The 14,700-nt window shown below is 39.8% G+C and overlaps 1 protein-coding gene across 2 annotated transcripts in view; it reads left to right on the top strand.

Annotated features, from left to right (window-relative positions):
* The window catches only part of kiaa0930, a 104,623-nt gene extending 91,515 nt beyond the window's left edge, over positions 1–13,108 (top strand). For both annotated transcript variants that reach the window (XM_048549216.1, XM_048549215.1), the window contains 3 exons: positions 6,438–6,612; positions 10,197–10,352; positions 12,463–13,108. In XM_048549216.1, coding sequence (XP_048405173.1) covers positions 6,438–6,612; positions 10,197–10,352; positions 12,463–12,503 — 372 coding nt within the window. In that variant the 3' untranslated portion in view covers positions 12,504–13,108. The remainder of the gene's footprint in view (positions 1–6,437; positions 6,613–10,196; positions 10,353–12,462) is intronic.
* Positions 13,109–14,700: the final 1,592 nt, after the last annotated feature.

The following is a 14,700-nucleotide window of genomic DNA, read 5'->3' as shown; positions in this document are numbered from 1 at the left end:
TTGTGCTAAAGAGCAATTCTATTAATGACAGGAAATGCTAGAAGATATTGTCTGTTTATTCTCTGAAACGAGTGCAGAATCTTTAATAATTCAATGTGCTTGTGTTTTTTTTAAATTTCGCCCTCCTTCCCTTCTCATTGACTTTCTCCTGACCACCTCCCTCCACTGTGACCTAGCGTTGGAGAGCCCTGCCTACCTGTCTTCACCTCCTCGCATACTGTTCTCTCTCTCTCTTTTCAGTCTTTTTTTGCTCACTCTGGTTCTCTTCCTTGCACCTTTTGTTGAAATATCACGACATATAAAGGTCATTATTTTTGCTGCAAGGCTGGAGTTCTGTACTGCATTGTAATGAACTGCACTCTGACAGCTGTGATTAAGCCTGCAGTAGAACTGAGCTGAATGCAAAGATCTGACAAGCTTTTCTCTATTTATTAAATAGTTAGAGCAAGACTGGGGTTTGTTTGCAGTTAATGCAGAGGCAAGAGCAGTCGGTCGCCTGGGTTTTCTCAGCTGTGTGGAGCCAGAATATTTCTCCTTCAGTATGCTTCAGGTTCTGTTGAAATCCATAGTGAGTAATGGGCAATACAATCTCTGCACACGAGACATTTTGAGTCAGATTTCTCCTGAGCTCAAGTAAATTGTCTGCTCTATAGTGATCCACACAATGAATATTAACTCTCTGACTGTGCAACCACATCCTGTTTCTAAATATTTGATTTTAAGCTTAAGTTCTGAATATTGCATTTCTTATATTTTTAAGAAAAGTGCATTTTAATTTTATCAAAAACCAACTCCCTGGAGTATTTAAGTTATTGTAAATGCATTTATTCAGGGAATTGTATGGAATGCTATTTATCCTGTGCATGTTATAGGCCATCAAGATGAGAAAAATTTAGCTTATTTCCACTGGTGTTCTTGGTCACATGGCTCAATGCTCCAAAGTTTTGGCTTCAATTAAATATCATATTGAGACCAAACACCTAATTTGTAACCCCAGTAGTTTCATTCATGATGGTGCAGCTAGCCGCACGTCATCACTGAGATCCTGAAGGCAGCTGCTTTGAACAGTGAATATGACCTCTCACCTCCAGTATTTCACTACTCTATCAGGGAGGCGGAACAGAATTGTATAGATTTGGGACTTAAATGGCTGCCGCAGCTCAAAAATAGAAGTTTCTGCCGATGTCCTTACTTTTGGTGAAGGCACTGCCAACCATTCCTGAAATGTGTGGCAGCTTTGAGCAGATTTACAGCTGGTAGCCGATTACAAAGAGCTTGAGGACTAATTCCACAACAGACAGTCCGCTTCCTGATTCTGACTTATGGCATTACTGGCATGCTGTAATGTTTCTGTCCACAAACCTGTCATTGAATAAGTGAAATACGGTGATGTGATTTGAAGTGAATGGGTATATTCATGGAGTTATAATTGATTGTGCTTTGACAGAGCCTTGCATCTAAAATGGCAATAGCTGTGGTTAGACATGTAGGAACTAGGAGCAGGTGTTACACCATTTGGCTCTTCAAGCCAGCTGTGTCCTATGATATGATATGATATGTCTGATCATCCCACTGGGTACCCTGTTCCCACTTTCTCCCCATCCCTTTTGATCTCTTTTTAGTCCCAAGAACTCTCTCTAACACGTTCCTGAAAACATTTAGTGTTCTACCTCAACCTGTAGCACAGAATTCCACAGGCTCCCCATTCTCTGGATGAAGAAATTTCTCCACATCTCGGTCCTAAATGTTCTACCCCATATCCTTCAACTGTGCCCCCGATTCTAGATTCCCTGGTCATCGGGAACATCCCGTGAACATTGGGCAATTTGCTGTAGCAAAAAGTTAATGTTTATAGCATGTTATTAATATTCCCAGTTACAGCCAAAATTACTCTGTACCAGAAATTGTGTTATTTTACCTGATAACTTCTGGTGGTACTTTCTGACATTTGCCAACTCTACCTGTACATGGTACTGGGGAAGGGTTATTTGAGATAATTTGCTATTTGAGACTTTCTTCAGTCTCTGCTTTGTCTTGATTCTCTCTAGAGAATGGTGGGAGAGGCTTCACCACCCTGCTACAAAAGATGATCTGTTCTTAGAGATTAAATAAAAGTAGTTTTATTGCTATCACGTATGAGTGCAATTGCATTTGGTGAGGAATGATTATTTTGGGAAGCTGGTAGAGATATGCCCCGTTCCTGCAAAAGCTAGTGTAAACTTGCTTGTCTCCACCCATTCTACTGATATCTCAATACAATGGGAACCCCTTCAAAAATGTTATTTTACTCCATCCCTCCCCCCCCCCCCCCCCCCAAACATCTAACGTGTTGCACAATCATATGTGTAAATGGTGCTATTATCATGGCTAGTACCTCCCCTCCCCACGTCTCTGACTTTACACAAGCAGGTTGACTGGATCTTTCTCAGATACACTTACTTTAGACTTTGAAGAATGGCAGGCCTTCCACTTGAGCAGCTTTTTTTAAAACTCGTTTCTAATCCATAGATAGTTTCTCTGCTGGAGGATTTTTAAAATCTCCACATCCCTCATGGAGGGCATTCTTTTTGAAAGGCATTGCCCATTACCTTAAATGGAGGACCCTTATCTTCCTTCTGGACAGACAGCTGCTCTGTTGAAATAAACATTCTCTTCCTTGCAATATTCTGGATTTCTGCACCAGGCAGTGTCTCTGGCTAATTGAAAGATTTTGTCTTTTCATAGTATTCTGAATAATTAGGCAGTTTTGTCATTGAACTATTTCTTGAATTGGTGGACATTTGTCTGGCTTTCATGGAATTAGAGGCATCTTACTTCCCTAAAGTTGTGGCTCAGGCAGAAAGTCTTCACTCGCACATTGTGACTGTTGGACTGGTGAAGAAATCATTTTGAGACTCTTAGCCTTGTTCCTGAAAGATAGTGCTGAGTGAGCAACAATCTCTGTCTCTCTAATATTGGCTATCCTGTTTTAGAAAGTAGGGGATTGTACTTTCTTACTCTTCACATGAGATCAGTGGCTTCCTAGGTTAATATTAACCAACATGAGTGAGCTTGCTGGATTCTTCTGTTTGGATTACACTGTGAATCTTGAAAGGTCTATCTTCTGGTTGCCCTTTGATGGGTTGGCCAATAACAGTTTGTTTTTGCAGGAAGGTTTGGACAGCTGCTTACTTCAGGACCAGTTGTTCTCTGGGAGGATCACAGTCTCCTCCAAGTCTACTCATGAAGATCAGGGCCTGTGTAAAGGCTTCATAATGAAATTAATTGATTGTGAACTGTACATTCTTAACAGTTGTGTGTGGCATTGCAGTGTAACTTGTGATGTTCACATGCTTAAGACAGTTGCCTCACCAACACTGTGCAGTCTTATTTCTGTGACTTCTCCAGGTATGGTAACTACTCTGATAGGGTAGTAATGCTTGCTGCCGTGTCAAGTACCAAATCAACAGATGTCCATTGACTTAGCCATGTTGTGTCTATTCAGGCTTGTTTGGATTACCTAGTTCCTATAGGACTGAATTCGATATGTTCTCCAGGAGAAGTATCGCATGAGGTACCTTTTTTCTAACGATGGTGTACGATCTATTGTGTAGATCTCTTTACTTGTGTAACTGCATGTACATCTACTGTTCTGAAACTGTCTGAGCTATGGGAATCCTCGGAAAGTGACCTACAATATCTGCAAATGTAGCATTTTTTGGTGAGAGCTGAGCATTCTCCCTGCCTGTGAGGCATTGTTGTCCTGCTCATCACAAGTTCTGAGGAAGGGTCACCAGACCCAAAACGTTAACCCTGTTTTATCCTCCTCAGATGCTGCTAGGCTTGCCGAGCTTTTCCAGCAACTTTGTTTTTGTTCCTGATTTACAGCATCCGCAGTTCTTTTAGTTCTTATCATTGTCCTGCTGCCCTAATGCCATGCCTCCAAGATTTTGGAGTAGGTTTGTCTCCCTTTGGCATCCAAAGCGCATAAATTCCGTGCACACTCTTGTCCGTTTTGAAGTAGTTTTGAGCTTTTCTTAGGATCTGTTTGTGTCTTTCTGATGTCTATTTCTAGCATGAGGTGAATAGCTCTCTCCAAAGTGTAAATCTTCCTTGAGCTGAATGAAATCTGATGAGGTTTCATCAAGACTACCAACAATAATTCTGTTTCTAATGAATTCTAATTCTAAACTTCATATTCAGTCTTTTTTTGCAAATCTGTGGAGGTTATTAATGAAATTATCAAAGGATTCTAGCTTCTAGGAGAATCTACTGCTAAATATTGCTTGTTCATGATTTATCAGAAGTTATGATCTGCACTGGTGTCTGTACTCTGATATTTTGCCTGTTAATAACATTGACCAAATCAGACTCGATGAATACAATACTATATGGACTTGCTTGTATTAGTCTGTTTATGTTTGAGGCAGTGCAGTTCCTTGAGAACTAATGCCTCCATGAAGTCCAATATTGTTTGGTATTGTTCTTCTGTGATTGTGAATCTGCTAGGAATCTATTATTATCTTTTTCCAGTTCTTCAGAATGTTGCTGATTAATCTTATTACTGTAATGCTATTTTAAATGTATTATTTCAACATTACTTCAAAATATGCTGTTGTTTGTTTAACATTGTATTTTAGTATTCACAAGTGCTGTTATAAGTTAAATGACTGTAAGACTTACTAAATTCTGTACACCATTTTCTTCGTCAGGCAGTGTTTTAATCTGTATTGCTGCTATACTTTAACAAATTCTTCAATAATGCTTTAGATTACATTAAGAGCTATTCTGAAGCAATTCACTGATATCAAGCTTTTAAAATCTGTTTCTTTGTAATATTCATCTCTATTCCTCTTGCTGGACTTTCCTGGCCTTTTCCTGATCAACGTCGTGTCTGCCCACAGTTCTAGTGGTTTTCAGCTTTCTGCATCTTGGTGAGATTTTCCCTACTTCCTCCTGGGAAAACATCCATTTTAACCCAGTTATCATCGTCTAAAACATCATGAACTCTTCGAGAAAATCTCGCAATAAAATTCCCAGGCTTCACCCTTCAAATCTTCCTGCTAAATTTGTGACTTAATTACTGATTCCTGATCCTTTTTTCTTTTTAGATCGTTACTTTCCCCTAACTTCTGCAAGACTCTTCCTCTTGTTCATTAAATTTCTCGAAACTTGCTCACTTTTTGTTTCAATACATTCATGACATCTTCCCAATTTTTGTAGCCCATGGCTATGCTTTGCCTTCTGGCACCTTCATTGCCACTGCCTGTTCTAGAGCTGGAATTGGGAATGCATGAGTGACTTTTATAACCTAAGGTTTATATTTGCAATGAGAAAAGCAAGGAGTGGTTTAAAGTACAACTCCTAAATGGGAAGAGGAGAATCCTGGATGAGCCAGCCCAAGACTAACAGGAAAATATGTGGTGGAGGAAGTGATTTTTAAGGAGAAGGTTCAGATCCAGGCTAGGTATATTCCAACAAAGGTGAAAAACCGTGAACAAAACCAGGCTTGCTTGGATGGCTGGAGAGATTGAGGCCCTGGTTCGATTAGGAATTATAAAATTAAATATTAAAAAGGGCACAAAAGACAAAGATGTTGAATTGTTGTGGGGAAATGTTTGATAAAATGATTCCAAAATGAATGATTTTACATAACTTTAAAATGCACCTTCCAGTTCTTCAGGATGGAAGTAAATTTACTGCTTTACAAGTTCAATTGTAATTTTCATGAGATCAAACATTACTAAAATTGTATTGTTCGAAAATAGACCGTCATAGCTCTGTGAAGGTCACACTCTCTCAACTCAGAATTAAAACGTCTCATTCCCAAATAGGCAGGTTGAGCATGGTTTAATGTCTCCTTCAAGAAATGCACCATTGATAACGGAGTGCACTGAGCACTGTTTTGAAAGGCAAGATGGGTCTGCATTCCTAGGGTGGGTCAACCTTCTGACTCCACAGCAAGTGTGCTCCCAATTGAAGTCAGCTAATATGATTTGGAACAGTATTTTTAGGAGATGTTAATCATTTCCATGTCAGGTTTTTAAAGAACAAAATAAAATTAACATGAAGCAGAGATCTCTCCTGATAGTGAGGCATTTTCCTGCAACAAATATTCACTCTCTACTGAGAAGTTGCAACAACTTTGCCTCCAGAGCTTCATCCGATGAGGCATGCCATACCCCAGCTACTTTCCGTATGAAGATTTCTCTCACTCTCTCGGCTATCCCAGTGTCCGTTTTAAATTGGTTGCTTCTCATTACCAGTGCTTGACCATAGCAAGTAATCTTCTAAAAATATTCTCAGCCTTTTGTTTCACTGTAATGAGTGCCAGCAATAACATTGTCTCTCTCATACTTTCTCATTTCCATTTCAGAAGCCTACAATCCACTTGTATTTAGATATGTTTGGATAATACCTTTGGAACTTACATCATATTTTTTTGGGTTCAACTTTAGGTGACTTCGTTCAGCACACCACCAACTCCAGAGCGCAACAATCGTCCATCCTTTTTCTCTCCTTCATTGCGTAGAAAGACCCCTAAAAATCGGATAGCAGAAATGAAAAAGTCTCATTCAGCCAATGACAGTGAGGAGTTCTTCAGGCATGGCTCGGACAATGCAGACTCAGAAGGTGCACCTCTGTCGTCTTCTTGTGTGGTTCCTTTTTAGTTCCTTGTGCTTGCTTTTATAATACATTGTTTTTCAGCAAATTGACCTTTTGTTTTACATTTGGCCGGGGATTTCAATGTCCATTACCAAGTGTGGTTCAATGGCACCACTGTTGGCCAAATCCTTTTTGTTTTTGCTCTTTATGATCAAAAGGTGAGAACTATGAAGAGGGAAGATCCTACCTGAACTTATCCTTGCCCAACTCAATAGTTGCAGATGCATCTGTCTGTGATAGTACAAGTAAGAATGATTACTGCACAGTCGATGTAGAGATAAAGTCTTGTCTTCACAATGAGGACATATTCCTTGTGCTGTGTGGTGGTAAGATTGTGCCAACTAGAATAGACTCTGGTCTAGCATCTCAAAACTAGAAGAATATGTCCAACGATAGACATACCCAGAAATGAACGTACAAACATTAACTGAAGCAGACTGGGATAGACAGAGCATAATTATGCAACCAGTGAATCTGTCGACCTGTCTCAAGTTCTGAATGATGGCGGCCAAGCAAACAACTGATTGGAGAAGGAGGTCCCACTATTATCTTCCCCTTCGCTGTTCGGGGAGCTATGGTGAAAATGGTTTTGGATCATTTTCAGCTAAAAGTCAACATGCGTGACTAATCTTGTTCCTCGGATTCCAAGAGTCACAGATGCAAATCTTCAGCAAATGTGGTTCACACTACATGCCATCAAGAAATGACTGAAGGTATTTAATTCTCCAAAGTCTCTGGGCACTGATAAATCCCACTGCAGTTGTGAAGTCCTGTTCCTAGCCAGGTCGTTCCAGTTCAGCAAAACCACCAGCATGTAACTGACAATGTAGAAAATTGCACGTATATGTTTTCCTAAAAATGGTAGTAAAATTCTAACCTGCCCAATGACCACCCCTCTGTGATTAAAATGAAGGAAAATGCTGGTGATAGTCCCATCAAGTAATGTTTGCCTGGCAGTAAGCTGCTTGCCAGTGTTTGGTTTCGATTCTGGAAGGCCCACGTGGCTCCAGAGCACGTTACACGTTCGGTTTGAATGTGACATGTGGCTGAATTCAAGAGGTAAGAGCACTGACCTTGATACAAGGCAGCATTTAATCAGGTGAGGATTCAGGAGCTCAATTGAAACCAGTGTTGATGGAAATGCGGAAGAAATCTGTCCATCGGCTGGAGTCTGCTGTCTCCATTTGTGCAAGGTTTGGGTTATTGGGGGACAATCATCTGAGCTGTCAGATCTTTACAAGAGTTCCACTGGGCCCAGCTACCTTCAGATGCTACATCAGTGATCTCCTTTCATCAGGATATCAGAGTTTAAGGATGTTTGCCACTGATTGCAGTGTTCAGTCCTATTTGTAACACCTCAGATACCGAAGCAGTCCACGTACATATGCGGCAAGACCTGGACAACATCCAAATTGAGCTGAAAAGTAATACTTGTGTGTCAGATAATACCAGTTAATAACCATCCCCAAGAAAACAGAAGCAGACGACCACGTCCCACACTCACTCTCACCTCATAAGCAAACCCTTCCACGTTCAATGTCATTATCAACCTTGAACCTCAACCTTTCACACCCTAGGAGTTACTATTGACCAGTGGTATGGTACATTGAGACCTTTTTTTTTCCTCAATGTGTAACTCATCCCCTGACTCCCCAAAGTCTTCTACCCTCTACAAGGCACAAACCGGGATTGTCGTGGAATACTCCCCACTTTACTGGATGAGTACAGTTGTCACAAAGTTCTGCATCATCCAAGTTGAAGCAGGCCTGCTTGGCAACCAAATCACTACTACAACCCCCCCACCTCAAAACTCTGGCCAACCCTCTTGCCTATCCACATCTACTGCCTTGAATAGTCACTATTTCAATAAAATGCACTGGAGCAACTCTCCAAACATCCTTTGTCTGGACCTTCCAAACCTGTGATCACTACTATTTAGCTTTTCTTGGTGTGACCACCTTTTTGTGCGTCAACCTTTTGAGTGGTGAATGTTAGAGTGGGGAGGGGATAATGCTGACCTTGCTACCTGTGCCATCCTACCAAGTTTGTTTAAGTCCTTCCAATTAGATTTGTGTCCATTCCACTGTTCTGAAATGCTCTTGACACAGTTTCAGACACGTTTCCGTGAATACAGGCCATCATTCCACATTATTGAGCTACAACATTCAATACAGTTGATCTCACTCTAGTCATTTTGGGGTCTCTCCTTAATTCATTATACTCCTACATATCCAATCAAAGCCATAAAATCTCCACTAATGAACACCCTTGCCATTCATAAACTTGCACCTCAGCAGTTTCCGAGGAATTATGTGCTTAGCTCCCTCCTTGTCTTCATTTACAGACTGTCCCTTGTGAAATCATTAATCATCATTGGCGCGTGTGTGTGTGTGTTTATATATGTTCAAATATTATCAACCTGGTTTTCCCACATGGTTCCGCTGTTTTTGGTATCAGATTGCTTTTCTGAATTTTACACGAGGTAAGCTCCGTTAGCTACATGTTGAAAGATTCAAAACCATTGCTTCCAATTTGCAACACAATTTTCAATCCCTCATCACCAACTCTATTCTCTCTGGGCCCACGATCTTGGATTGAATGTTGCTGTTTGGAGTTCTGTTTGATTCAGGACTGAGCTTCTGAATTTATGCCCTTTCCATCACAGCACCACTATATAAAATCTTCCTTCTCAGTCAGCAGCTCAGCCAATCCACTGCTGAAACCCTCATTAACACCTTTTGTCACGGTAAATTCATTAATCCGCTGTTTTTCTGATCCAAGACCCCTATGCCTCCCCTCACTCATTCTTGTGCTTCTCATCCAAAATGTTGCCTCCATCTTATTTTGGTATTATTATCTGCACATTCGCTGACTGACTGATATTAACTTTAAAGCCTTGCAGCGCCTCAAAAACTCTTATGTTCACCTCAGTTCTACGTATTTCTGTCTACCCCTGCAGCTTTTCATTCCTCAATCTGAAGCCTGTTATGTATCCTCTGCAAACCATACCTTAAGCCATCTGGTTTCATACTTCAGAACCTCCACTTCCCCCTCCTCCTCTTAAGACCCTCCTTAAGATATGAATCATTAACAAGAATGTGCCCGAACCCCATCATCTCTCCTCGTCTGGCTCAGTACGTGTTTTAACTAATATGTTCATGAAAAGCCTTGGTGTTTCTCTGTTAGAAATTATATTAATGCAAGTTGTTGGTAATATTGGTTTCCAAGAAAACTCTGAGCTTAATTCCACAAATCCATTGCAATTTATCTATGTTTTAGAAGAACCATTTTATAAGACTGCGAGCAAAAGGTGCCTTGTAATAATGGAATGCCGTTATCAGCTTTCTCTTATCCGAGGCCAGGGAAAATTCATTTCACAAAGGCACTGAATGCTGTTGCCATGGTTACTCTGACACCTTTGTTCAAAATTGTTGGATTTCATTTTGTTTTTTCCTTCTGTACTCTTTATGTAGGAATATAATCGGGTGCAATAAATGTTTTCCTTTTTAAAAATAAGCGGACGAACCGTTCCTTGTTCTATATCCTTGCAGATATTCATGGTGTGTCCAACCTTCGATCTCGCTCTTTGTCTGGGACTGGACGGTCCTTGGTTGGATCCTGGCTAAAGCTGAATCGAACGGAAGTAAATTTTCTACTCTATGCACATCTCACCTACGTTACTTTACCAATGCATCGCATCACGACAGGTAAATTCTGTCAGAAATTCACTGATGTCTGCTCCACTGAGGCCAGTGAAAAAGGACATGTGTTGATAATTCTGTATGACAGATCATTGCTAAAGATATTGCACGGAAAAAACAATGGTGACACTCCGTTTTTTTTTCTAATTTAGATGTATTTCATTTGACTTAACCAAAATAATGCCTCAATTCCCTTTCCCCAAACACACGCACTGGTATATTTATGTTTTCGTAAGTCATCCATTTAAGACAGAGATGAGTCTTGTTTTCTGAGGGTGGTGAATCTGTGGAATTCTTTACTGCAGAGGGCTCTTGAGGCTGGGTCATTAAATACATTCAAGGCTGAAATAGACTTTTAATCAGTGAGGGGATTAAGCATTGTAAAGAAAGTGCAGGAAAGCGGAGTGGAGGATTGTCAGATCAGCCACGATCCCATTGATTGAAGGACCAGACCCGATGGGCCAAATGGCCGCCTTTTTGTCCTCCCATCTTATGTTCTCATGAATACCTTGCCTGACTGTGGTCTTGAGCACATAGATGTACAAGGTATGAATTTGGGTTTCTTAAAAATGTCACAAGTGTGGCTGTTCAATAAGGTCTACAAGGAGCAAAGCTGCTTACAGACTTCCTGACTTAAAAGTCTGCGCAATAAGTAAACGTTATTCTAATTTGAATCCTGTTGTGGTCCATATATTAATTCACTCTTTGATCTTCTCTTTAAAAATATGGACGTCTATAAATACAAGCTCTTTAAACTGTTTGTCATTCAAGTCTGACCTATCAAATTATTCCTCATTTATTCTTTCTTTTAAAATGTTTAACGTTATTTATTCTGTTGTGGGATTCGGTTGTTGCTATTGCTCATCACTAATTGCTCTTTGAGAAGGCAAGCTGCCACCTTGAACTGCTGAAGACTGTCTACTATAGGTAGACCCACTATGCTGTTACAATTTATTGAGTGTCCCTAACATCTAGCTATTTATGATTTTATTTCCAAGATCTTTGGGTTTTTTTTTGATTTGCTCTACACATTTGTACATTTTTATACTTTAACCTAGCCCACCTGTGCTGTCATTGGTAAAGGGCGCTAGCAATAATATTGTTTGACAAGGTATCCCATGGCAGATTGTTACGAAACTAAACGTTCATGGGATCCAGGGAAATTTGGCAAATTGGAACCAACAGTGGCTTAGTGGCAGGAAGCAGAGGATGCTGGTTGAAGGGCCATTTTTGTGACTGGAAGCCTGTCCCTACTGGTATTCCACAGGGTTCAGTGCTGGATTTCTTACTGTTTGTTGCTGCATTAATGATCTATGCTTGAAATGTAGAAGGTCTGATTAGTAAGCTCACAGATGACATGAAAATTGATGAAGTGGTAACTAGCAAGGAGGAAAGCTTTAGACTACAGCACAATATAGATGTGCTGAGCAGTGGCAAATAGAATGTAGTCCTGAAAAGTGAGAGGGGAAACATTTTGGGAGGAGTAATGAGGCAAGGGAATACACATTGAATGGGACCGCCCTAGGAGGTAGAGGATCAGAGGGATCTTGATGTGTCTATAGATCCTTGAAGGCAGCAGAACAAACAAGACACTTTAAGAAGGTAAATGAGATACTTGCCTTTGTTAACTAAGGCATTTAACACAAGAGCAGAGGTATTGTAATGGTGGTGTATATAACATTAGTTATGCACCAGCTGGAATACTGTGTGCTGTTATGGTTGCTGTGCTGAAGGAAGGTATAATTGTACCAGAAAATTTTTCATTTTCTAGTGATTTTTGTCATATTTTGCAAACACAGTAAGTAAGTAGTTTCAAAGTAAAATAGCTTGCATCAACTGACTAAATTAGAACAAGGTTTTAGTTCAGAAACAGTTGATTACAAAACCCTGTTAAGTGACCCAGAAACAGATTCCTGGATGAGGAATATAGAATTATCAATTTCTCTGTGCTTCATCCCTTCACCTCTGAGTAATGAGAAACTTTTGTGACCTCTTCGACCGCCATACAACATTAATTATATTGAGATCTTAAGTTTTACATAATATTTAATCTTAAGCTTCCTAATGACATTTTTCCCCCAAGAGTATTGAATTGTGTCTTTCTCTCTCCCTTCAGATATTCTAGAAATACGGCAGAAGCCAATCTTGATGACATAGTAGAGAGCAGGCAGGCACTGCCTTACAAACTTGCAGCCAAGTGCCTAACTGCAACTGGATTCTTGACAATACTACCACCTAGTGTCGGGATGGAAGGGACGTTTATGAGAATACCAGCCAATCAAAGTGCCTCCTTCACCTGCCCGCAAGATATCGCCAATGTTCGTTTTCCAATCACATGGCATCTGTGTTTTGATTGAGTCCAGTTAGGAGCTGCTTCTTCCTAAGAAATTAATACAGAATGCTTCATGAATAACGTCTCAAGACAATTACTTTGTATCTAACAAGAACAGTAAAGAAGAACAAAATATGGGGGGGTGGGGTGAACAGGGAACTATTTGCTGAACTTTATATTGACGAAAGACTTCAAATTAAATCTGCAAAGAAGTTTGACCATTAGGTAGATAGCACAGTTTTCTTCCCGTACTTTATCCTTTGTCAAAGCAACGTTTGATTTGCGCACATAGATCAAGTAATGTAGAATAATTCTTGCTCACTTTATAAAAATGAGATAAAGGTTCAACAAGAGACAGGAATCACTGAGACCACACAGTGTTATTACATTTTTATGGATCTGTTCTAGTAATCAGTGAGACTTGCTGACAGGAGGGGAGGGAGGGATGGTTGGGTGGGGATGGGGGGTGTGGGGGGGGGGGGGGTGAAGGAAGGAATGACCTTTCTTCAAGACCCAAGTATGTCTGAAGAGAGAAACATTTGGGAGATGTTTTTGTGCTGCTTGTATTCTACATGTTTTGAACATGTTTAGAAACTGTATCAATGGATGTTATTACAGAATCCCTTTTCTGAGAATATTGATTTTGCATGTGGTGAAATGGAACTTTTTCTATAATTCACTAGCCTGGCTAATTACCAGAATGGGTGTGATTTTAAGTGGCACACTCTCCAAGCCTCTCATGACCTTAGGTCATTTTTGCTGTAAAACTGATTTGTGCGATAAAGACTGTCCTGCTCTGAGCACCCAGCAGCATTGCACAGGTTCTGTCAGCAGCCACCCATGGGGAATGCTTGAATTTTAAAAAGAAATATTGAGACGAACTGGACTATAAAAATAAATCAATACATTTAATTAAGGGAGAAAAGGAAATCTTTCCACCTCCAAGGTTCTTAGTTTTGTTTTTCACCAGCTGAAGCATTTTGAGACCCACCAGTTTTGCAATTCTCATTTCTTCTTCTTTTCTTGAACAAAATTGAAGTAAAATCTTAGCCAACAGCTTGTTGGAATGTGGTTGCTGCAGCTATTTGAATTGTCCATCAAAACTATGTGCCAAGCTTTTATTTTTCATAATTCTATTCCTTCTATTATTGAGGAAATATGATGACAGTGGCATGTGCTCTCATCTGCCCCTCGTCTCTTCAGGCTTTGTTTTCAGTGTTAATTGTATCTGTTGTTGGATTAAAAATTGCTTGCATGGCATATTTTTGCAATGCACAGCTAGGATTGCCACCTTTAGTGTACCCAAGTGCAGGCCATATGCCAAATAGGGGCAGGAATACAATCATGTCTTGAATTTGAACATTTGATGTGCTGTTGGCTTATAATTTTTTTAATACCATTTGCGATGGAATTTGATTTTGGTGACTAACATTTCCACATCATAAAACACTAGAAGTCAATGGAGAAAAAAAATTGACTTCATGCGTTCATTTTTTTTAAGAAAGCCAGAAATTTCTGAATGCGCCTTTCCAAAACTGAACAGCTGGCTGCACTGTGCAGAGCAAAATAGAAATTCTATTTTTCTGTCTTTTTTTTTTGGAAGCATCCAGATGTTATGATGGAGCACTTGACATTTAGGTTAAAAGAACATTAGGTTATGTGGCAAAACTGCACTAATGCCAATCAGTGAGAGAGTATTGGGGATTCTGAAAGGGAATGTTTGACATGTATATAAATAAGCTCATCCATTTCTCAACCAAAAAAAAAACTAGATTGGGTTTGTGATTTTTATTTTAAACGAGCTGTTGTGTAGTATATTTTTGTTTATTTTGTTATACGTTTATTATTTTCTGCTAATAGGTGTCTTTTTTTGGAAAGGAGCAAGTTTTGCATTTACCACTTGTATTGTTTAAAGTGGTGATAGAGCCACAATGACGTAGAAAGAGCAAGAAGCCCAAGAAACAGTTTATTTTAAGGAAAAAAAGCTACTGTTATGTAATGGCTGAATGCCAATTTAATTGT

This window comes from Stegostoma tigrinum, chromosome 18, assembly GCF_030684315.1.
Source record: "Stegostoma tigrinum isolate sSteTig4 chromosome 18, sSteTig4.hap1, whole genome shotgun sequence".
Classification (NCBI taxonomy): domain Eukaryota; kingdom Metazoa; phylum Chordata; class Chondrichthyes; order Orectolobiformes; family Stegostomatidae; genus Stegostoma; species Stegostoma tigrinum.
This window is presented reverse-complemented; position numbering and strand designations above follow the sequence as displayed.